Source organism: Sminthopsis crassicaudata, chromosome 6 (genome assembly GCF_048593235.1).
Source record: "Sminthopsis crassicaudata isolate SCR6 chromosome 6, ASM4859323v1, whole genome shotgun sequence".
In the NCBI taxonomy this organism is placed as follows: Eukaryota; Metazoa; Chordata; class Mammalia; order Dasyuromorphia; family Dasyuridae; genus Sminthopsis; species Sminthopsis crassicaudata.
The window spans coordinates 222,525,083-222,548,423 of NC_133622.1; the positions used below are offsets into that span (position 1 = coordinate 222,525,083).

Consider the following 23,341-nt stretch of genomic DNA (forward strand, 5'->3'; position numbering starts at 1 on the left):
GAAAGAGACAGAGAGGAGAAAGAGAGAGAGAGCGAGAGAGCGTGGGAAGGGGAGGGGAGGGAAGGGGAGGGGAGGAGAGGGTGGCGCGCGCCTCTGTTTCCTCCCTTTCCTCGCAGGCTCGGGTCGCTACGTGATTTCTTTGTCAATGAAGCGCCGCTTCTCAGCTGCAACAGCATTCCCAGCCCCAGAGCGTGAGCCCGAGAGCGAGCGGGAGCCCGAGTGACAGGCCGGAGGGCCGGAGAGGCAGCCTCGCCGCCCGCGCCCCCAGCCCCAGCCCCAGCCCGCATTGGCCGCCGCGGAGCCCCAGCCTGCCCTCCTCGCCCACGTTGCCGAGTGGCGCCCGCTCCCTGGACAGAGCCCCGGGGCCGCCACCCTCGCGCTGCCCGCGGTGCGCCGGATCGCGGGGGCCGGCCGGGTGCGGAAGGAGGAGCCGGAGCCGGCGGCGGCAGCGTGGGAACCCGGCTTGCGGCCGCGGAGGACGCGGTGGGGCTCGGGCGCCCGGCTGCCGCCCGCGCCCCCGGGCGCGCTGAAGCTTTGGGCGGCCGGAGCTCGGCGCGGCGCCCTCCTGCAGCGGCCACTCCAGCCTCGGGGCCATGGCCCGAGATGCCCCGTGAGCTGGCCGGCCCGGGGCGCGGACGTCGGGCGAAGAGACGAGGCTCTGCCGGTCCGGGAGGACGAGGACCGGGAGGCGGCTGCGGCTGCGGCGGCTGGCATTGATGTGGGAGCTGCCCCCATGGCTCCTCAGGGCCAGAGGGGCGCGGGGCCCGGGGCGCACGGGGTCGGGCGGGCCGCGAGGAGGGCCAGGGCTGCGCCTCCCACGCCTCGGCTGCCGCCGCCGTCGCCGCCGCCGCTGCCGCCCCTGCTGCTGCTGTTGCTGCTCCTGCTGGCGCTGGCCGAGCGCGGCCGCGCAACCGACTCCGGTAAGCATCGGCGGGACCTGGTCCCGGCTTGCCCGGGCCGGCCGGGGATACAGGGAAGGAGCGAGGGGGACCTGCGCAGCCTCGGAGCCGCGGGCTTGCTCCCCTCGGCTTTTGCTGCAGGGACCCGACTGCCTGCGGGAGGAAAAGAATGCCACACGTGTGTGTGTGTGAGAGAGAGTGTGTGTGAGTGTGTGTGTGTATGTGTGTGAGAGAGTGTGTGTGTGTGTGAGTGAGAGTGTGTGTGAGAGTGTGAGTGTGTGTGTGTCTGTGTGTGTGAGTGTGTGTGTGTTGTGAGAGTGTGTGTGTGTCTGTGTGTGTCTGTGTGTGTGAGTGTGTGTGTGTGTGTGTGTGTGAGTGTGTGTGTGAGAGAGAGTGTGTGTGTGAGTGTGTGTGTGTGTGTGTGAGAGAGAGAGAGTGTGTGTGTGTGAGTGTGTGAGAGTGTGTGTGAGAGAGTGTGTGTGTGTGTGTGTGTGCACGCGCCAGTGTATTGCAATCCTTTTGCTTTCCATGCAAGTTACTGTTTCCAGAATGGTGGCCCCAGCAGCTCCCCTTCACCCCCATGAAAACAGAATGTATTCCCCCGCACAAAGGGTGCCGGGAATCCCATTTCAGCGCGGGGACAGTCCTTGCCAGGGTGCCCCAAGCCGCCGTCCCCACTCGCTCTGGCTTCTTTCGGTCTGACTAACGGGAGGAGCCCCGATTCGCAGGTGAATTCCATGCGGATGTCTAAAGTAGGATTTCTGGCTTTGACTTTCCCAGGAGAGGAAGCCTCTTTTTCCTTAGGGAGGAGAACACCTGAAAAGTCAGCTCTGATCTCTTTCAGAGACCCCAGAGACAGACCCCATTCTCTTCTGTTGCAGGGCTTACAGTATTTTTTTTTTAATTGAAAGAGAAAAAAAAGTCCTACCTGATTTAGCCTCCCAGATTCTATGATAGTTAATTCTTTAGGATAGTTTTTAAAAAAAAAGTCTTCTCTAACTGCTGGGAATGCCGTTCAGTTGTCCTGGTTTGAAACTTCCTGCTATTCATGAAATGAGAAGGATCTTCTCCACCCTGGAAAAGAGCAGGCTTTCATTGTGTGCTCTTGGAGTAAAGCTAGTTATGGAAAGCTAGGGACTGCTAGTGCAAGTTGGTTAGGGAGCAGCACCGATCTCTGCTTGATCCAGCAGCACGAGGAGAACACATTAATCTAGGCTGAAATGATCACACACTTTGGGGATGTGGAACGAAGATTTCCTTAATCATGAAATAGCTTAAACTTGAACTTCAGGTCCTCTATACAAGTAGGATTTCCTGACTTAAGACTATGGAACCCTGTACAAAAGCTAGAAGGTATGGAAGGGCCTTCTTTGACACACTGATGAATATTTCACCTATATCTGTGTAGGTCCCGTCTTAGAAATTGGGGTTCTCATGGGTAGTTAAGAGGGTATGAATGGAGATGGTTCACGCACTGAAATCTGGGGGTAGATGAGATGTGGAAAAGGAATCTATTTCTTGACTCTGGATTTTATGTATTGTTTGCACAATATTTGTTTGGCATGGGCTATGATAAATAATAGAAGACAAATAGCATTGGGTTCATCAGATCAGACTGGAATAAGTTCGTTTTTTTTTTTTTTAACTGCTAATATCACTAATTTTATAAAGTGATACTGAAGGCTTTTTGTTTGTAGTTGGGTTTGGACTAATTCTGCTAAGTAGTGAAAGTGGTTTGGCCACCAAATGTCCTTTGATGTGAGCTTGTAATGTGGGCTTGATCCAACTGGGCAGTTTAGGGCCTATGTGTGCCTGCCCATCCTGAACAAATCTTCCTGTGAGCCCAGAATCTCATCACGGGTCCACTGTGTTAAGGGACCATCCCCAAGTTCTGACATTGTAGTCATACCAATAGAGGATGGAGCCCATCCACATTCTCACTGTGGGACTAGCCTACTTTTTTTCCCTTCAGGTGATACATTTCTCCAATGATATAATTCATGCCATTTCTGCCTACTAACTCATTTCTAACGTCTTGTACCCTATTTATATTCACGGTGCTTTTCTATTGTCTTTGGGTGATTCTCAACCTCAGTTCTCTGGACACTGCCCAACAGCCATTCAAGATCAAAGGAAAAATATTACTGTTAACAACATGGGTCTTTGTTTCTGCAGCCATCAAAACAATATCATGTATATCAAGCAGTAACCCGTAACCTCGCCCATTAGCAGCCCATTGCCTCCTGGACCCCCTTGCCTTCTTTGTCCACTGACCATCCTGAATCGCTGTGATTCTTTTCTGATTTAAGCATTCTCAATCTGGCTATTGTTTAAAGGTTTCTGATCTGTACCTCCTGTTTTGGCTGGCTGTCTTGCCTTCTCACTTTGTGTGTGTGTGTGTGTGTGTGTGTATCTAGAGCAAAGATAGTAGGAGAGATTCATTGGTTAGCAGAGTGGAGGAGAGAGAGAGGAGTAAATAATAACAGCATTAATAATGACATTTATATAGCTCTGGAAGGCATGTGAAGCACTTTCCATATATTATCTTGTTTGTTCCTCACAACAATCCTGTAGGGCAGTAGTTCTCAAAGTGTGACCCAGAGAATCCTGGAAGACTCTGAAATCCTTCCAGAGAGTCTACAAATTCAAAATTAGTTTTTATTTTTATTATCTATAAATATAAAGAAGGCTACATATATATACACACATGAACAAAAACTCTCTGGTCAGATCTTCAATGATTTTTAGTAGTAGATATTGAGAACAAAAGTTTAGGAACCACTTGCTGTAAGGTAGGTGCTATTATTATCCTTATTTTATAGTTGAAAAACCTGAGGCTGAAGGAATTAAGTGACTTTCCTACGATCACATAGGTAATAAAAATCTGGGGCAAGTTTTGAACTCAGGCCTTCCCCACTCCAAGTGGATGGAATTTACCCTTTTTGCCATTTAGTTGAATTGATGATGACAGCAAAATCTCTAAAGTCCCTTTTTTTTTTTTTTTTTTTTTGCCACAGCATCTGAGATTTAGAACTACCTTCTCCAAAAGCTTTTCTTTATAGTCCTCTCTGGGTTCCTGGCTGTTTTGGTCATTTCACCAGGACTCCCAGGTCCATTGTAGCTGGATCAGCATAATTGCCATTAGATCTATTCCCCGCCAGTTTGTTCACTTTCTCCTTACACATGACTAGCTTCTGTCTCCATCTTAGTTTACTTTTTCTCTTATAATCTTGCCTCTTAAACTCTGCCTTCTCATCTCTTATTCCTATTCAAAACAGTTCTTGGCACCAGGACCCTGGGGATGCTCTTGTCCCCCGACCTCCTGCTGTTTTTGCACCTCTGATCCTCATTCCTGGGCAGCTCTTACCATCCAAATTCCTCTTCTTTAGCTCCTGGACCACTCAGCTCCTCTGGAGAATGGCATGTAATTGGGCTGATTTCACCCACCATAAATTTCTGATGCACAGACTTAGCTGGGCTAACAATGTGGCACAGAGGGCCTTTGAATGGGGTCTCTGATTCTCTAGCTCATTCTCCCAGCAACTGTTTCATACTTATTTCTCTCTCCCCAGGCCTCCATTCTCACCCCATTTCCCATGGGTTCCTAAGATTCAACCTCCCATCTCAAAAAGATCAAAAATACCATCTTAAGCTCCTTTAGCTCCCTTCTACCAAATCTTAATCTTCTCAAACATTTTTGCTAGCCTTTATATAGGACTTCAATGTTTATAGAGTGCTTTACAAATATTATCTCATTTGATCCTTATAAAAATCCTGTGAGGTAGATTTTACAGATGAGAAAATGGGCAGCTGGTGGTTCAGTGGATAGCACACTAAGCTTGGACTCAGGAAGTCTTTAGTTCAAACCTGACCTCAAAACTAGCTGTGTGACCCTGGGCAAGTCATTTTGCCTCTGCATGCCTTAGTTTCCTCAAATGTAAATTGGGAATATTAATAGTTCAAACCTCTAACTGTGAAAATCAAATGAGATATTATTTTTTAATTGAAGGTTTTTATTTTCAAAACATATTCAAAGATAATTTTTCAACATTGATTGTTGTAAAACCTTGTGTTCCAATTTTCCCTCCCTTTCCCTCCACCCCTAGATGGCAAGTAGTCCTATATATGTTAAACATGGTAAAAAAAATATGTAAATCCAATATAGGCATATACATTCATACAATTATCTTGCTGCACAAGAAGAATCTGATCAGAAAGGCAGAAAAATGAGAAAGAAAATAAAATTCAAGCAAACAACAACCAAAGAAGTGAAAATGCTGTGTTGTGATCCACACTCAGTTTCCACAGTCCTCTCTCTGGATGTAGATGGCTCTCTTCATCACAAGATCATTGGAACTGGCCTGAATCAATGAGATAATATTTGTAAAAAAGCACTCAGCACAATGGCAGGCACTATATAAATGCCTATTACTTTATCTGAGAGAGCCTAAGTGACTTTCTCTAGAGCATACAACTAATATGGATCTGAGGTGCATTTGAACTAAGGTCTTCCTGACTTTAAGTTGTCCAAAGCTCTATCCACCTTGGCACCTAGCTATCTCAAACTTCTCAAACATAGTCTCTTCTTTCTTGCCAAGGCTAATCCCTCTACCTGTGCTATTTATTATCAGTCTATTAATAAGCATTTATTAATCACCTCTATGTGTCACATAGAGGAATGCTAATATGAAATCAACAGTTCCTGCCCTCAAGGAGCTTACATATTCCTAGAGGGTTACAATACATTCTGAGGAAAAGGAGCTAAATAAGAGAGTTTGCATCCAGGCTGAGACAAGAATGGTCTAGGGGTGGTGAATGGAGATATAGGAAAAAATATAAAAGTCTCTACCCTCAAATACTTACATTTCCCACTAGCTCCTTGCCGTCTGTTTGCAAATGTGCTGTAATTTCTGTGCTTCTCAGAAAGTGCTTCCCACTTACCCATTTTTGTCTCATCCCTGACCTCTGTTTCACAACCAGACTTCTTGGAAAAGTAGTCTACTATCTTTCCTTTGTGATCTGGCTCTTGTACCTCTATGAAAAGCATTCTCTCCAACATTACCAATGAAATTTTCTGTAACCTTTAATATCATCAGTGGCTTCCTTTTAAACTCCTTTAGCTGCATCCTGGGCCCTCGCCAGTCATTTTGACTTTTGCCTTGCCACTAGAATGCAATGGTCCTGGAGGACAGAGAGGCTGACAATTTTGCTCAGCTCTGCCTCACTTGAATCCAATTCGTGCTCACATCAAGATGTCACCCTGGTGATATCATTGATTCTTTTTGAGAATGAAAAACAGATAATAACAGTGGATAGAGCATTGGTCTTGGAATCAGAAAAACCTTGGCAAGTTGCTTAACTTCTGTCTACCTCAGTTTCCTTAAATGGAAAATGGGGATAATAATCCCCAGGGTAGTTTTGGAGATCAAATAAGATCATATTTGTAAATGTACTTTGTAAATCTTACTGTGCTACATAAATATTCAATATTGTTATTATTTACTTGAGAAGTTGATTTTTTTACTTGACATTTAATCTTATTGAATTTCATCTGATTAGATTTGAGGTCCTAACCTCATCCCGAAAGCTAGCTATCCTTCCAGCTTTATATCTTCTGCAAATTTGATGAGTTTTTTTTTGGAGAGAATGGAGTAAATATATAGAAACCTACATGTGCAGCAAAGATTTCAATAAAGTATCTTCTTTTTTGCTTGTGGAGAAGATGGAGAAATATGGATTAGATGATGATTGAATTAGATGGATTAAAAATGTGTTGGATGACCAGATTCAAAGAATAGTTGTTAATGGTCCAAGGTGAACATGGGTAGAGGTCTCCAATGGAGTCCCCTGGGTATCTGTGCTTGTCTCTGTGCTGCTGTTTAACCCTTTATTTAATGAGTTGGTTCAAGTTATAGATGACAGGTTCATCAAATTTGCAGATTAAACAAATTGAGAGGGAGATATCATCACTGGATGAGAGAGTCAAGATTGAAGAAATTCTTGAGGCCCTCACTGATGACTTCTGAGGAATCCTCTAGCTCTGTGATGTGATAACTTAACTATTTATAGGTGAGCTCATGCTTCATATCATCTCTGGCCACCAATTGGGTTCATCTTGATATCTGCTCTGCTCCTGGCTGAGTGCCCATTATTCCCCTTATCCTTTTGCTCTAAGAATAACAATCAAGTCAATGTTACCTTTTCTATTGAAAAGGGCATGATACTGGGCTGCCCCAGATCTTCACTCATAAACCCCGTGAAGCCTCCCTCTTGTTGCCTTCTCTTATTAAAATGAAAATTCCCTGAAGTACAGGACTGTCTCCATTTATTCATCCTGATCTCTAGTGCTTAGCTCCCTTTAAGTTTAAGAAATACTTTTTCACTGATTCATTGATCTTTGCATCTGTTTTGAGGTAATTAAGTTGGATTCAGCAAATACTTATTGAGCATCCCTTTATTCAGCTCATTTGAATGGCCACATAGGAAAACAAAAGAAACAGCTGTTGCCCTCAGAGGACTTATATTTTATCATGGATGTCCTGCTGATAAGTATAATATAGGGTAGGGAAAAAAGCTGGCAAAAGAGAGAAGAAAAAAAGAACTATAGAATAATTTAAGGAAGGAAAAGAGCTGAGGGTAGTCAAGGAAGATGAGTATCCTTTGAGCTGAGTCTTTAAGAGAGACACTCTGAGAGGGGCAAGGGTAGGGGAGAGAGGAGCAGGAGAATAGCTTTGGAGAAAGGCTTCCATGACTGCCTATAGATGGGAGATAGCATGGGGAGTTTAGGGAAGCACAAGTCAGTGATATTAGATTGAAATGAGCCTCTGTACTCCGTGAAGGTAAGGATCTTGCACTGTTTGATCTCTGTAGCTTTGAATTGTAGCACTATGGCTTGTGGTTAATAGGTCTTTAATAGGTGTTGGTTGGAACTGAGGAGCTCAGTGCTTTGAGGTTGCCTCCGTGGCCAAGTCCCATCATTTGAGGCATGGGGGATTGTGTGATAGAAAGATCACTGGCTTTAGGGCCCGAGGACCCGGCTTTGAATCCCACCTTGTTACTTGTGTGACACTGGACAAGTCATGAAACTTGCTTGGATTCCATTCAATTTTGCATCTGCCCAGTAGGGGGGTCGGGCTAGATGCCCTCTGAGGCCCCTGTGATGCTGAAAAAGCCATGTACCAAGGAAAGGAGCTTAGATTTTTCAATGCTTCTTGTTGCCTGGCTCTGAGAATCAACCTGTTTCTTCCCAAGGACAATGGCTATCAAGCTTTCAGTTATTTTTCCCAGGTGCATATTAAAATCAGAGTCAGAGTGTTTGGAATTAAACTGCATTCATTCATTACTTACGGTTAACTTCAGCCTTGGCAACTCTTTTATGGCATTTGGCTTTGCAACAGCCTCTAGAGGGGTTGTCTGTTTGTTCCTTGGGCTTGGGGACTCAAAGGAAACTTTCAGCAATGAGTCAGATAGGCTAGTAATGCTTTTAAAGCAATGGGCTTTTATTATAGGTTTTAAGCCACCCAAGGGAAGGCTTTATTCCTCAAAGGAGAGCAGCAGGGGTGGAAACACAGTGGGAGCCAGGCAACAAGGCAAGGAGAAGAGCCCAGAGCTGATACAGTACTCTGAAAACATACAGGTTTTCATGAATTTTTTTTTTAATTTTTATTCTTTTTGCCATTGAAAGGATCCATGCTTTGGGGAGTGCTGTGCTGGAGACACACACACACACAGATACAGATGGATAGACAGACACACAGACACACAAATAGGCACAAAGAGAGACAGAGACAGGGCCAAGACTTCTGGTGGGATGGTCTTTGGGCCAGGGCAGATGGCAGAGTACGTTGGTGATGGTCCTGAGGACAGACTGGACTCAGTATGCTCCTCTCTTTCCCTTTCTATCAGCCCTCCTCATGCTTCTGGGGAATGCCTGGGGTCTTATTTCCTCCAGTGGCTAGTGAATGGCTCAGGTGAGGACAGGGGGTTTCAGAGGGGGAGATTCTTGATCATGCAATTGGGTTGGTTCCCCATCTCTTCAAAGGCCTGGAGATGCTAGAAATTACCTGCGTGATACAGGGCAAAGCATTTTTTCAACAAAGCCCAGAATGAAGGTAAGGTGGTGACAGGCAGGAGGAAGAAGTGGATGTAGAGCAGAGAGAGCCCAAATCATTAGACCCTGAGCCCAAGGGAGGTTTGCAGGCTCATCTCCAAGATTGTCAATACAGAACTCTTAAAAACACTCCAAAGGATTTGCCACTTCCTCAGTTCAGACAGATCTATGGCTTCCAGATCATTCTGAGGAACCCTGACCTGGATACTCCTATATCAACCCAGAAGTCTAGTTAACATGCCAGAAGTCTTCATGTCTTCTCCTGACATCCGGTAGTCTGGCTGTTTACCCATCATCCCTCATTCTCACCCAGTGACCAGCCCATTTTCTCTCCAATACCAAAACACAAATGTAGAAATCATCTTATAATGAATGACAACAGAAATCAGGTATATGGAAAGGAAAGATTTTGTTTATTTGATATCTACATATAGATGTATCTCATTATCATTATCAATAAGCATTTAAAAAATATCTGCCATAATCAGGCACTTTACTAAATGCTCAGTATACAAAAATAAAAGTGAAATAGTACCTGACCTCAAGGAGCTACATAAGGGAATTTACAATGGCTTTGTAATAAGGAAAAGCAACTTTAGCAATAAAAAATAAATGCTTCTATTTAGTTTCTAAAGGTCTTCACAGCCTTCCTACCTTTCCCATTCTCTTACTGGTTATTTCTCTCCATGCATTCTGGGCACTCTGTGGTACAGCTGTACAGGTCAGCTTGGCATATTATTAAGTGATAACATATACCTAAATCAGCACACATAAAATATGTATAGCATATAAGTATATGCACATATACATACATACACATATATGCATCTTACACAAGATCCAATTGGTACATCTAAGATACAGCATATAAATTTGTATATTTGTATGTATTAATTGCCCATCAATCCATCGATCTATCTGCGAAGTATTTCTAAGAGGGAAGTCCCTAGCAGTTGGGAGGCCTGAGGAAGGTCTTCTGCAGAAGGTGGCCTTTGAGTTGAGTGTTACAGGAACCTAAGGGGGAGGGGATGGTGACAAGGGATAGCCTGCTGGTTGTGGGAGACAGCTGAGGCAAAGGTGTGGAGCCAGGAGATACACAGCAAGCTGACCTGTCCAGCTGTACCCCACAGTGCCCACAATGCATGGAGAGGAATCACCAGCAAGAGGATGAGAAGGATAGGAAGGTTATGAAGAACCTTAGACACTAAGCAGAAGAGTTTATTTTTGATTGCTAACGTTGCTTTTCCTTGTTACAAAGACATTATAAAGCAGACATTTGGCTTTCATTGAAAAATGGTGGTAAAAATAGATTCATTTCTGAGAAACAATGTAGCATTTGTATACAAGCTTTTATGAATACAGTCCTCCACTATTTGGGGGCATATAATTACATTTTGGAGGCTTTTGATCTTTTATAGCTTGCTGTGTTTCCTCTTCCTTCTTCAACCCTCCCCTTTCCTTCAATTTCCCTTAATTCCCTCTAATGAGTGTTTCTTTACCTTTTTAGCATCTTTGATGACTAGATATTTTCTCTTTCATAGATACCAGATGTTCCTTTTTTTTTTTTCTCCTGCAAGTAGTCCCAATAGTTTCCTCTCCTTACCTTATTTCTCTCCCAGTCTCTGATTTCCAGGTAGAAACTGGTCTTAGAGACTCTTTAGTTGGAGCTAATTAGGTAATCCTGTCCCTTATTCATCTGTCTTGCCTCCAGATCAGCTAAAGGGTTGAGATAAGGGAAGGCTGAGGGGCTAAAAGACAGCACCCCATGTTTTCCTTACCTCAACATTCCACCATTTCCTAAGCCCTTTTCTCCCCAGCATCCCTTGCCCTTTAATTGGGCAAAGCCCACAAAGAATTCACACTGTGGCTCTTCTTGCTATGTTTGTGACCTGAGCTAAATTGCTTAAAGCCTCAGTTTCTTCAGTTTTAAAATGGGGGAGATAGCTTTCTAAGCTTCCTTTAAGCTCTCAATCTATGCTGCTTTGAATACTCACAAGGAGCTGTGATTTCATTGGAGTGCTTACTCCCTTCATTAAAACAATCCCATCAGCCTTGCTGTATGCAAGGTATTGGATTAGGTTCCTTGGGCACAAAGTCAAAGCAAAGAACAATTCCTGCCTCCATGGAATGATGTACTTCTGGATGTAGTCTGTGGTTCTGCCACTCCTGGGGTGGATGGATCGTGGTCCTGGCTCTGGTGATAAATGTTTCCAACCTGGGCCCCCATCACGGGGTCTGTATGGAAGAAGGTCAAGATAAGGCCAGAATCTGTGATTTCACAGGTATAGGAGCTCCCCAGTGAGGAAACTCCCTTTACCAGTGCAGTGGGCACTATTTTTGCCACTTAAAGCATTAGCATTACCCAGAATACTGACCTTGCCCAAGGTCTCACAGACAGTTACTCTAAACTCCAGTTTTCTATCTACTATATCATGTTGCTTCTATAATTATGGATAAGATAGTTGGAATTAAGCTAAAAGATTTTCCTTGAATTTCTAGACTTTTACATTACTCTAGTTCAAAGAAGTATACATATATATGTATATAAGTATATATGTATATGTATATATATATGTATATGTATATATGTACTGTATATACTAGTACTACATATGTATGTGTGTGTGTATATATACATTCATACGTATACATATCACATAGATAGATAGATAGATAGATAGTACTATATATATATATATATATATATATATATATATATATATATATATATATATATATATATATATGTATATATACTTTTCCAAGAAGTCTGGTTGTGAAACAGAGGTCATGGATGAGACAAAAATGGATAAGGGGGAAACACTTTTTTAGAAGCGTAGAAACTATATATATGTATGTATATATGTAGGCATACATGTGTGTATGCATGTAAATATATATATATATATATATATATATATATATATATATATATATATATATATATATATATATATATATATATATTATGAGCAGAAGCTAGTTCATTAACAGAAGCTAGTCCATATATTGGAGCATTCTATCTGACCCCAACCCTTTACCTCCCCTCCCTCCACAGACTGTCCCTTCTGCCTGAAATATCTTTTTCTTAATAGAGATGTATGTGTACATATACACATGCATCTATGTATACAGATGCATGTGTGCATACATTTCATTGAAAGAAAAGTCTCACTTTAGGGTTCACCAATACATTTCCCCTCTGCTATTTTTTATAAGCCAGAACAATATATAATGTTAAATCTGATCCGCTCCTCTCCTTTTCTGTATTCTTTTGCCTTTTCCCCTTCAAATCAAATTCAAATGAAATTTCCCCATGTGTTTAGTTTATGGGGGGAAATCAAAGGTCTTTTAAAATGCTGCCTAATATCAGAGTAAGCTCTACATTAAGCCAATTATCATCAGTATAAAAGCCTTTTGAGCTCGTTCAAACATTCAGCCAGTTTGTCATTTCTCCTGTCTTATTTGGGCTCTTAAAGTGCTATTTGGTGGGGAGTATGGAGGTTATATTGATTTGGGTTTTAGGTAGATTCAGTCTATTCTTGATATGATATAAAACCTTTCGAGATCGATTTTTTTAATACATAAAAATATTTTTCTGACTCCCTCCCTTTTGACTGGGTCATAATTCAGACCCCTAAGCTTGATGGTTCAGATTCTTCATGATGTAGTTCTGATTGACCTTTCCAACTCTATTTCACATTACCCCCCTTTCAGGTACTCTGGATCCCAGGAAAACTGGCCATTTGCTGTTTCTTGGATGTGGTATTCCATTTCTGTGAATTTGGTTAGGCTGATCCAGTGCCTAGAATGCACTCACTCCTTCCCCATCTCTGCCTTTTAAAATCTTTAGCTTCCTTCAAGACTCAGCTCAGGTGCTATCTCCTACCTGAAGCCTTTCCCAAGCCCCCAGTTATTACTGTTCTGTCCTTCCTGAAACTATATTGTATTTACTTTTGGCCAATAATAAGTGAACTATCTTTCTTACAGGTTTGTTCTGAGGAAGACATGTTGTGGTTGTGGTTGTGGTTGTTGTTGTTGTTCAGTCTTGTCTGACTCTGTGACCTCTTTTGAAGTTTTCTTGGCAAAGGCATTAGAATCGTTTGCCATTTCTTTCTCCAACTCATTTTACAGATGAGGAAACTGAGGCAAACAGGGTTAAGTGACTTGCCCTGGGTCACACATCTAAAGCTGGATTTGAACTCATATCTCCCTGACTCCAAGACTTTACAAGTCTCTAAATCCTATAAACCTATAATCAATTAACTAACTTAGAAGCAGGGGTTTTATTGAAGTTTCCTGAGTAACAAAGTAATATTCAATCCAATTAAAATTTTGCTTATTAAGCACCTACTCTCTTCCAATTCACTATGCTAGTTACTCTATATAGAAAGACAAGATAAAAATAATCCTTGCCCTCAAAGGCTTACATTTTTTCTGACTCTAATGTCTTTGTGAAGAAAACATCCTGTGGGGAAGACTGTTCATTTATTAAGACCCCCATCTTGATCATAAGCTGAGGCTGAAAGGATCTTCAGAAGTTATATAATCATAGTTCCATGCCTCATTTTGTCAGTAAAGAAATGGACTCCCAGAGATGTTAAGCTACTTGACAATGATCACACAGCTGAAGTCAGTTTTGAAATCAAGTCTTGGACTCCAAATTTGTTACTGCTTCTCCTGCACCCATGATAGATTTTTACTTAAGAAAGAGTACATATGAAAATACAGTGGATAAGGTAAGGGAGGAAGTCTTTATTAACGGTTAAGAAATCCACAATGGATAGAGCACCAGTCCTGAAGTCAGGAGGACCTGAGTTCAAATGTGACTTCAGACACTTAATGCTTCCTAGCTAGATGACCCTGGGCAAGTCACTTAACCCCAATTACCTTAGCAAAAAAAAATCAAGAATTTATTTGTTGTTACTGAAAAGTCCTCCTGAGATGCTTTACTTTGGAGTGGAGGGAGGCAACCCTGTTTTGGAATGAAGTCAAAGTTGTGGAGACTGACAGGTTTTATCCAGCTATAGAGCACTGAGTTCTGCTGTGGGGGTAGGTCATGGCTGCTGGGTGAGGAAGAGCAAACCAGGAGATGCTTTTCCAGATTCAATCTTATTCCACAAATGTTTTGGGATGTCTACTGTGGTCAGGTACTGTCCTCAAGGACTTACCTTTCTGGCCTGTGTGCAGACTGGTGTGTACCAGCAGGTAGATTATTGACCGGACAAGGCGAACATCAGACATATTCTAAAGAAGGAAAGGAAATTAATTAATTGGGGGGAAAGGGTTTTTAAACTTTCTTTTTTATTTTATTTTTAAAAATATGGATTATAAAATTTTGAGTTCCAAATTCTCTCCCTTCCCCCTCCATTGAGAAGGCAAGCAATATGAGACCTATTATACATATGAAGTCATACAACACATACTTCCACATTAACCATGCTGCCAAAAAAATAATAAAGACAAGGAAAAAAGGGAAAAAGCCAATCTGCCTCAATCTGTATTCAGAATTCATCAGTTCTCTGGAGGTGGAGAACAGATTTCATCATGAGCAAAAGAGCTTTTTTCTTTCTTTTTTTTTTTTTTTTTTTTAAGTATTTTTTAGGCAAAAAGAAAATGAGAATGGAGAGGCAATGAGAAAGTCCCTGTCATATGGCTACTAATGAAAGTCAGGATTGAACCCCGGCCTCCTCATTTCTAATCCAGATTTTGAATTCCTCTAGAGCAGGTACTATTTCTTGCCTTTTTTTTGTATCTTTGCTAGTAGCATAGAGCCTGGTACACAGTAGGTGCTTGATAAATGTTTACTTATTGATTTTCAGAAGTAATTAAACTTCCAGTTCCCAGAAGGAAAGGGTTATCTTTTGCATCTTTTTGTATTCCCAGCATTTAGCACAGTGCTTGGTACACAGCAGGTGCTTAATAAATGTTTATTTATTAATTCTCAGAAGTAATTAAACTGCCAGTTCTCAAAAGGCAAGGGTTGTCTTTTGTATCTTTTTGTATTCTCAGCATTTAGCATGGTGCTTGGTATACAGTAGGTGCTTAATAAATGTTTACTGTTCATACTTTGCTGGGGAAAAGAGAAAAGATTTACTAGTCTTTATTTTATTACAGTATGGAAGCTGCAAGCTAAAGAACTCTGGACATAAAATATGAATTTTAGGCAGGAAATATGTTAAAATGTATAATGGGTATCCTTTATACTGGCTTCTCACTGGGGAAGGAAAGGGGTGAAGAGAATATAAAACTCCCAAATTTTTTAAATGATGTATTTTTTTTTTTAAAGAAAACACGTTAAAAAAGGTGGAGCAGCCCATAAGTGCTTATGGAAGTGAGCCCAGAGTAAAAAAAAAGATCTCTCCAAGAACCTAGGTATTTCATTATCAAATAATGAGGCTTTGTTTGGAATAGAATAGTGAGATCTGGATTATGAGCTTAATTTTGCATATGATTAAACTGGATGAAAAGCTTATTTAAAAGTCAACATCCTGGAGCTGTCCTTTGCAATTTCCCATTTTGATCTTGTTAATAACTGAGGTGTCTGAGGACTGTGGGGGAAGACCAGCAGAATAGAAACATGCGTGTGTGTGTGTGTGTGTGTGTGTGTGAGTGAATGTGTATAAGAAGATGATATTTCCCATAACTCAGTCAATGAGTAATTTCATTAAAACAAATTTCTAAGTTGCTTTCCAATAGCAGTGGGGCTAATGAAATGACACCAGCCTTGGAGCCAAGAGGTCTAGACTGGCTTCTAGGTTTTGAAACTTGTTAGCTGGATGGAGCTAGTCCTTTGCCCCTTAGGGCCCATTTCCTCATCTGTAAAATGGGTTTAAAAACATCACTAGCATTTACATAGCGTGCTAAAATTTACATGACAGTTATCTCTTTAGTTCTTGCAACAACCCTGTTAAGTAAGTACTAATGCTATTTGTTGTTCAGTTGAGTCTGACTCTTCATGACTTCATTTGGGGTTTTCTTGGCAGAGATAACTGGAATGGTTTGCCATTTCCTTCTCCAGCTCATTTTATAGGTGAGGATACTGAGTCAAACAGGGGGAAGTGACTTGCCCAGGGTCATACAACTCAGAAGTGTTTGAGGCTAGATTTTTAACCCAGATCTTCCTGACTCCAGACCTAGCTGCTCTTATTATTAATCTCATTTTACAAATGAAAAACAGAACCTGAGAGGGGTTAACTAATAATGATAATTATGATAATGATGATGAAGATGATAATAGTTAAAATTTATATAGTGCTTATTATGTATCAAGCATTATGCTAAGTGCTTTGCCATTACTGTTTTATTTGATTCTTGCAGCAGCCCTGAGAGATAGGGCTATTATATGTTACCATTTTACCAGCAAACTGGAACAGAGATAATATGATTTACCTAGGGTCACACAACTAGTAAGTGAGAGTGGATTTGAACTCAGCTCTTTCTGACTAAAGATCTAATGTTTAATCTGTTGCACTACTTAGCTGCCTACTGCCCAAGAGTGTTTAGAAGGAAGGCACTTTACAAATGGAATAGTATTATGGAACAGAAAGCAGTTTTGTGCAGCCAAGTGGTTTGGAATCAGAAAGACGCATCTTCCTGAGTTCAAATCTCCCACATTTACTAACTGTGACCTTGGACAAGTCACTTAACCCTATCTGCCTCAGTTTCCTCATCTGTAAAATGAACTAGGGAATGAAATGGCAAAAAAAATTGCCAAAAAAAATCCCAAATAGATTGTGAAAAGTTGGACACGACTGAATAAATGACTGCACAATATCAGAGAGACCAGAGTTGGTGTGGTGGGAAGAACAATGGGGTCACTTACTGGAGGGGTATTGCTGAGTTACTTATCATCATCAAAAGATCTCAGATCTGGGGCCAGAAGGAACACAGACACCATCTAATCTAACCCCCATATTTTACAGATGAGAGAACTGATTGAGCAATTTTCCCAAGATCAAACAGGTAAGTAAGCATAAGATCAAGGTAGCAAAATGAAAGGGCAAGAGTGTTGGATTGGCTGTCAGGGTTCCTGAATCCTAATCCTATCTCTGACACTTCCTACCCACACATCTTGGGCAGATCACCTGGACTGGAAAATGAGGGAGCTGCCTTTGATGATCTTTCAGCTCCAAATCTCCGCTTCTGTGATCTTCGTTGTCAGCTCGGCGTCCATAATCTGAGTTCTTTTAGAGGGGAATCATTTCGAGTCCTTGCATCCCTAGCAACTAACACAGTGGTTAACAGCAACTAACATGCCCTCGATGAACACTTGTTGGTTGGTTGTAGTCCATGTGGGGAACTCAAAATGCCCAATGCAGGGGCTGCTGGCTTTCTGATGCTGAGGGGGACCTGAGCCCAGAAGCAGTGTCAGTGTGTCAGTACCAGTGGGGGGTAATAGAGTAAAGTCACTCCACATTGCTGGGAAATAGCAGAAATTCAGGCACGGCTGGGATTGATGGTCTGACAAGAATGCTGTGGTCACACTAGCATGCAATGGCTAATGGTGGGGCTGAATCTCTGAAGGATTTCTCTGCTAGTGCACTGTAGTATAGCAAATGATTCCCTGCTGGGCACGATTCATTAGAAGAAATTAAATTCTTTTACTCATAAACTCAATTGTACAGAATTAATGGTGATCAATAAGAAATATTTCTTCTCCCTGGGTCTAAAGAAACATTTCTGCTCATTGTTTTTTTTTTTTAATTTTCGTATAATAAATGAGAATGATTTGATTGAACTGGGAGAACTAAGTTTGGGGTTTGGATACCATTTATTAGCTTTATTGTTCAGTCATGCCCGACTCTTTGTGACCCCATTTTGCAATTCATACAGTCTTCTGTTTTCTCATTTGTAAAATGGAGAAACTGAATACCTGAGAGCACTATTGGGAGGGAAGTTTTTAATTAACCACATTGTTATTTTTATCCTTTTCAAAAGGCTGTTTTCATCTTGTTCAAGGGAATTCAGATAGGAATGGTGCTGGAGAAAGTCACTTTCCTGCTATTATTCATTTATCTTTAATATTTGGTGAACTATTGCACAAATGTATAAAATCATTTTGTAATTGTAGTATTAGCTCAACCTACTGAAACCATCCTTGGCACGATTCCAGTAGTTGACAGGATGGTGGGGATGCTACCTATATCCTCCTCTTCTCTCAGGCTTTGAATTCTTTGGCTAAATCTCTATATTTTGAAGGTTTTTTAATTCCATGCGACTTTGGAAATATAGTATTTGGTTGCTAACAACTACATTATGATTAATAATAACTATAATTTCTATTAATTCATAAAGAGCCAAAAGGAAATTCTCAATGCTGACCTTAAAAAACCCAAACTTTCCTTGAGTTATCTCATTTGACCTTCACATTTGACCCTCCCCTGGATCAAATGAAATACTATTTGCAAGGTACTTTGCAAACCTTAATATGCTATATAAATGCTAACCATTATTATTATGATGACATAGAAATATAAAAAAATTCTGAAATATGTAGCTAATATGATTCTTCATAAAATAAGCTGTTTACTTCCAGATAGCTTAAGCTTTTTTTTTTTTTTTTTTAAGGTCTGGAAGATAGGTACTATTATTATCTCCATTTTACAGTCAAAGAAACAGAGACAGAGGTTAAGTATCTTGCCCAGGGTCACACAGTTAATAAGAGTCTAAGGCTGGATTTGGATTTAGATCTAGTGCTCTTTTCACTATTCCACCTTTATATCCTATGTTATAGAGCTGCATCTCAGAGGTTGTTTGCCTAAACCCTTGTTCTCTCTGAGGTATGATTTCCTCATCAGTAAATTAAAGATAATAATACCCCTCCACTCCATCTTCTAGCTGCTCTCACCTTGCTTTGCATATTCATACCAAGTTTAGTGTATGTTGTCATTCTTTCACCTATTTTAAGATGTCTACATCAGACTCAATTTTCACAGGAAGCAACACTACATCTACCTAATGATCGTCAATGTAGTTTTTCTCTGCACAGTGGAAAGAGTGCTGGACTTTCAGTCACTCAAACTTGTGTGGTTCTCAGAGAGACCTGAATCTCTCTGAGTTTCAACTTCCATATCAGGACAAAATAATAGTCCTTCTTTCAAAGGTTTATGGGAAGCAGTAGTCAGTCAGGCAATAAACATTTATTAAGTGCTTCCAGTGAGAAGGCTTAGATCTGGGAATATAAGGACAGTGGCTTTCCTCATGGAATTTACAGCAAATGAGATAATGTGCATAAAATGCTTTGTGAATACCAAAGTGCTACATTAATACCAGCTATTATTGTGGCTAATAAAAATAAAAATTGAAATTATTTGTGATGCAAAGTAGTGAAGAGTTTGTCTTGAAAGCTACGAAAACTTGATTTTTGGAGGATCAGAAGGCCTGAGTTTATTCCCTGTGTGACCTTGGCAAAAAGCCTTATCCTTCTGGAGTTTTGATTTCCTCCTCACTGAAATGAGGGAACTGGCCTAGATGGCCTCTAAGAGTATCTCCTTCATTTTCATGTTCATTTTTATGGTGAAGCCATAACTAAGGGTAGAGGTTGGGATTTTGTCCTAGGGTAAAAAATTTAGAAGGCATTAGTTAAAAATTGCAGGCCTCTGGCAGGGTAGAAGCAACTGAGTGCAGCTACCAGACAGTATTGTTCCTCTCCTGGACCTCATTAGTCAAGTAAACTCCTCCCTGGCCCCACCTGCACTTACCTCACCTGGTCTGAACTGACCTGAGCTGGTTTTTGATAATTGCCCCACTGAAGAAAGTGCTAGTTTTGACTTTGATTACAACAGCTTGATAATGGCAGTTTCTTCATGTTTGTATAGCTGAATGAATAAAGATGCGAGATTTTGTAACATACTGCTAAATTTTATTTCGTGTGTGTGTGTGTGTGTGTGTGTGTGTGTGTTCAGTCATTTTCCAGTCGTGTCTGGCTCTTTGTGGCCATATTTAGGGTTTCCTGGCAAAGATACTGGAATAATCTGTCATTTCATTTTACAGATGAGGAAACTGAGAAAAGCAGGGTTAAGTGATTTCCCCAGAGTCATACAACTAGTGAGTTTCTGAGGTCAGATTTGAATTCAGATCCTCCGGGCTCCAAGTTTAGCATTCTGAGCCTCCTAGCTGCCACTAAATTTTATTTTTAGTCAAGTATCCTATGTTACTCATCATTGCCCTTTGTTCATGGTCAATGGACCAATTTTCAGTCCAATTTAGTAAATTGTAGTAAAAGCAAAGATCACCACAGAGTTCAACTCATTATCTAGATGAGGAAACTGAGACCTCCAAAAATGAAGGAATAGTAGTAGAGGGAGAATCTGAATCCAAATCCAAATCCAAATCCAATTCCTTTTTAGATTTTCTGATTTGTATGACATGATATTATGATTAGACACAAGCTAGAGGTCCCATAGTTGCTTAATGCTTTCTTGCTTACTTTTATGAAATTAACCAATGGTTTCTAGAGCCAGGGATGGCTCTTCTATATTCCCATTAGCAAGAAGAGTCTTTCCTCCTCCAAAAAGCCTGCCATGATTAACCTCAGAGATCTGTTCTGAAAATTCACAGTCACAGGTTTGAATTGTGTATCTAGCTGGGGGACCTTCAGAAACCCCTTAGTCTCAGTTCCTTATTTGTAGAATAAAGAGGTTGGAACAGAAAGTCTCATATTGCTCTAGCTCTGTGATTCTGTGAACTGGCTGAAGAGAGGACACCGAAAATTTGTTTTCTCTATCATTTTTATATGATAATAATAATAGCTAAAATTTATATAGTGCTTTCTACGTTATCAGGCACTATATTAAATGCTTTACACTTATTGTTTCATTTGGTTCTCACAACTCTAGAAGGTCTCTTTTTCACACTTTCTTTTTTTTTCTCTTTTTTTCCCTTGAGGCTGGGGTTAAGTGACTTGCCCAACACAGCTAGGAAGTGTTAAGTGTCTGAGACCAAATTTGAACTCAGGTCCTCTTGAATTCAGGGCTGGTGCTCTATCCACTGCGTCACCTAGCTGCCCCTCACACTTTCCTTTTTTAATAAGAGAGGTTGCATGGCATAGTGAATAGAGTCATGGGACAGGTAGTCAGAAGGTCTGGGTTCAAATCCTGTCTTTGATACCTGTTGCTTGGTGCCCGTCTGCAAATTATTCTCCCTCAATGTGCTTCAGACAACTTCCAGGGCTCTAAATTATACACAGGTTCCTTATGCTTATATTTTTATTAGAGGAAGACTATTCTTAACCCTCTCTTTATTTTTTGTTTACATACTTTCTTTCCTACATTTTATCATAATTTCTAAATTTGTGTGTGTGTGTGTGTGTGTGTGTGTGTGTGTGTGTGTGTGTGTCTTATTCTGAGTCATTGGTGATGCAGTGGATGGTACAGTAAATCTAGTCTGGAACACCTGGCTTCAGATACCTACCAGCTGTGTGATATTAGGCAAATAACTTCTGTCTGCCTCAGTTTCATCAGCTATAAAATGGCACTTATGTCCCAAGATTGTGAAGATTAAGTGAGATATTTGTAAAATACTTAGCCAAGTACCTGGTACGTAGGACCACATTTGATTTTCTTTTTTTGACAGATACTAGAATGGTTTGCCATTTCCTTATCCAGGTAATTTTACAGATGGGGAAACTGAGGCAAACAGGGTTAAATGACTTGTGTAAGGACACATAACTAGTAAATGTCTGAGGCTAGATTTGAAATCAAGATGAATCTTCCTGATTCCAAGCCTCTATCTACTGTACCATCTAGTTGCCTAAGTTGGCACTCCATAAATGCCTGTTCCTTTATCCTCCCCCTTCCTGCTTTATTTTCTGTTAGGTCAAGACAACAAGAATTTGTTAAACACGTACTATGTGCCTTTAATGATTATATTTTAGCATTCTTCAGCTGCTTCTCTTCCATTGAGGCCAGATAGATCCTTCTATTGCTAACTCTTTCTTTCTAAAATTGTCTTTTTAAAATTTAGTTGCTCTCTTCCTGGGGGCTGGGGAAATTTGCGTTAGTGTTGCTCAATGGATCTAGTTTATCATCAAACTGTCAATGGTTTCCAGTTCTTTTCTTGATAAAAATAAATTCATCATTGCTAAAATAAAGTCCTTGGACCTTAGAGTTGGAAAGTGATCTCAAGGACCATGTAGTCCATTCTTTTACTTAACAGGAATTCCCAGGAATCTGGGAATCTTGCTTGAAGACCTCTAGTAAAGGAGATCCATCTTCTTCTACATTTTTATATCCCAAATCCATTAGAATACTTTTTCTTTGTATCAAATTGGCACCCACATTTTAAAAACTCTTTTTAAAACTCTTGGGGTCATAGGTCGAGAACTGGAAGGAGTCTTGGATATCATCTGGTCCAAGCTCATTATTTTATAGATGATGATGCTGAAATTCAGAAAGAACAAATGACTTTGTCCAAAATCACATAGGCAAGTCTTCTAACTTCAGATCCAATATTCCTTCTATTTCATCTCTTTGCCTGTCCTCTAGGGCAGAACATTTCTTCTTCCACAGGGCATCCTTTCAACTAGTTTAAGACAGGCTGTCTTGCTGCCCCTTTCCCCCATTATTGCTTAATTCCAAATTAAATATCTCCACTTCTTTCCATCAAAGTTTCTTCAGCTCACCTCCCTCCCCATCCTTTACTAACCTTATGGATGCATTTGGCCCATCTCTTCCCAAATACGGCACCCACACCTGAACACAGTCACTTCGAAGTGATATGAACACAATAGAGAACAGAGAACAGAGGGAAACTCACTTTACTTATTTCTAACATCCTATTATCTATTACATTATTGATTTTTTGAGATTGTAGTCCAAAAGCAAAGCAAGACAAACCTCAGTTGCTTTTCTTTTTAAGATATCTATTTATTTTCATTTTCCATTGTGCCTTAAGGATGCAAAATGTTTTTCATACATTATCTTCTTTCTATAAGGAGGTAACAAACTAAGACTTCAGAAGACAGGATGAAATAGCTAATAAATGTCAGAGGTTAAAAACAAGTTTTTCTGAATACCATCTAGTGCTCTGTCTATAATGCCCTTCTGCACTAAACCTAGCCTCTTTCATTTAAAAAACTGAGAGAAAGATGACTCTTCTATACCTTGCTTGTCTCAGAGATAATCTTTAGTCAGTCTTCTAGGTGTGTGTGTGTGTGTGTGTGTGTGTGTGTGTGTGTGTGTGTGTGAGCTTTCCTGGTTTTTCCTCTTGTAGAGATCAAACTCAGCTGCAATCACCTAGGTGAAGGAAGGCTTTCCCAATTCTATGGATTCTCCCCTATTGTCTTTGTGGATATATTTGCTTAAGGTCATTCCCTCCTCTTCCCTTCTTC

General features: G+C 40.8%; 1 protein-coding gene across 7 annotated transcripts in view; it reads left to right on the top strand.

Annotated features, from left to right (window-relative positions):
- The first annotated feature begins 560 nt into the window (after nt 1–560).
- Nucleotides 561–23,341, top strand: part of KIAA1549L (KIAA1549 like) — a 274,216-nt gene continuing 251,435 nt past the window's right edge. For all 7 annotated transcript variants that reach the window (XM_074276445.1, XM_074276446.1, XM_074276447.1 and 4 more), the window contains exon 1: nt 561–920. In XM_074276445.1, coding sequence (XP_074132546.1) covers nt 734–920 — 187 coding nt within the window. In that variant the 5' untranslated portion in view covers nt 561–733. The remainder of the gene's footprint in view (nt 921–23,341) is intronic.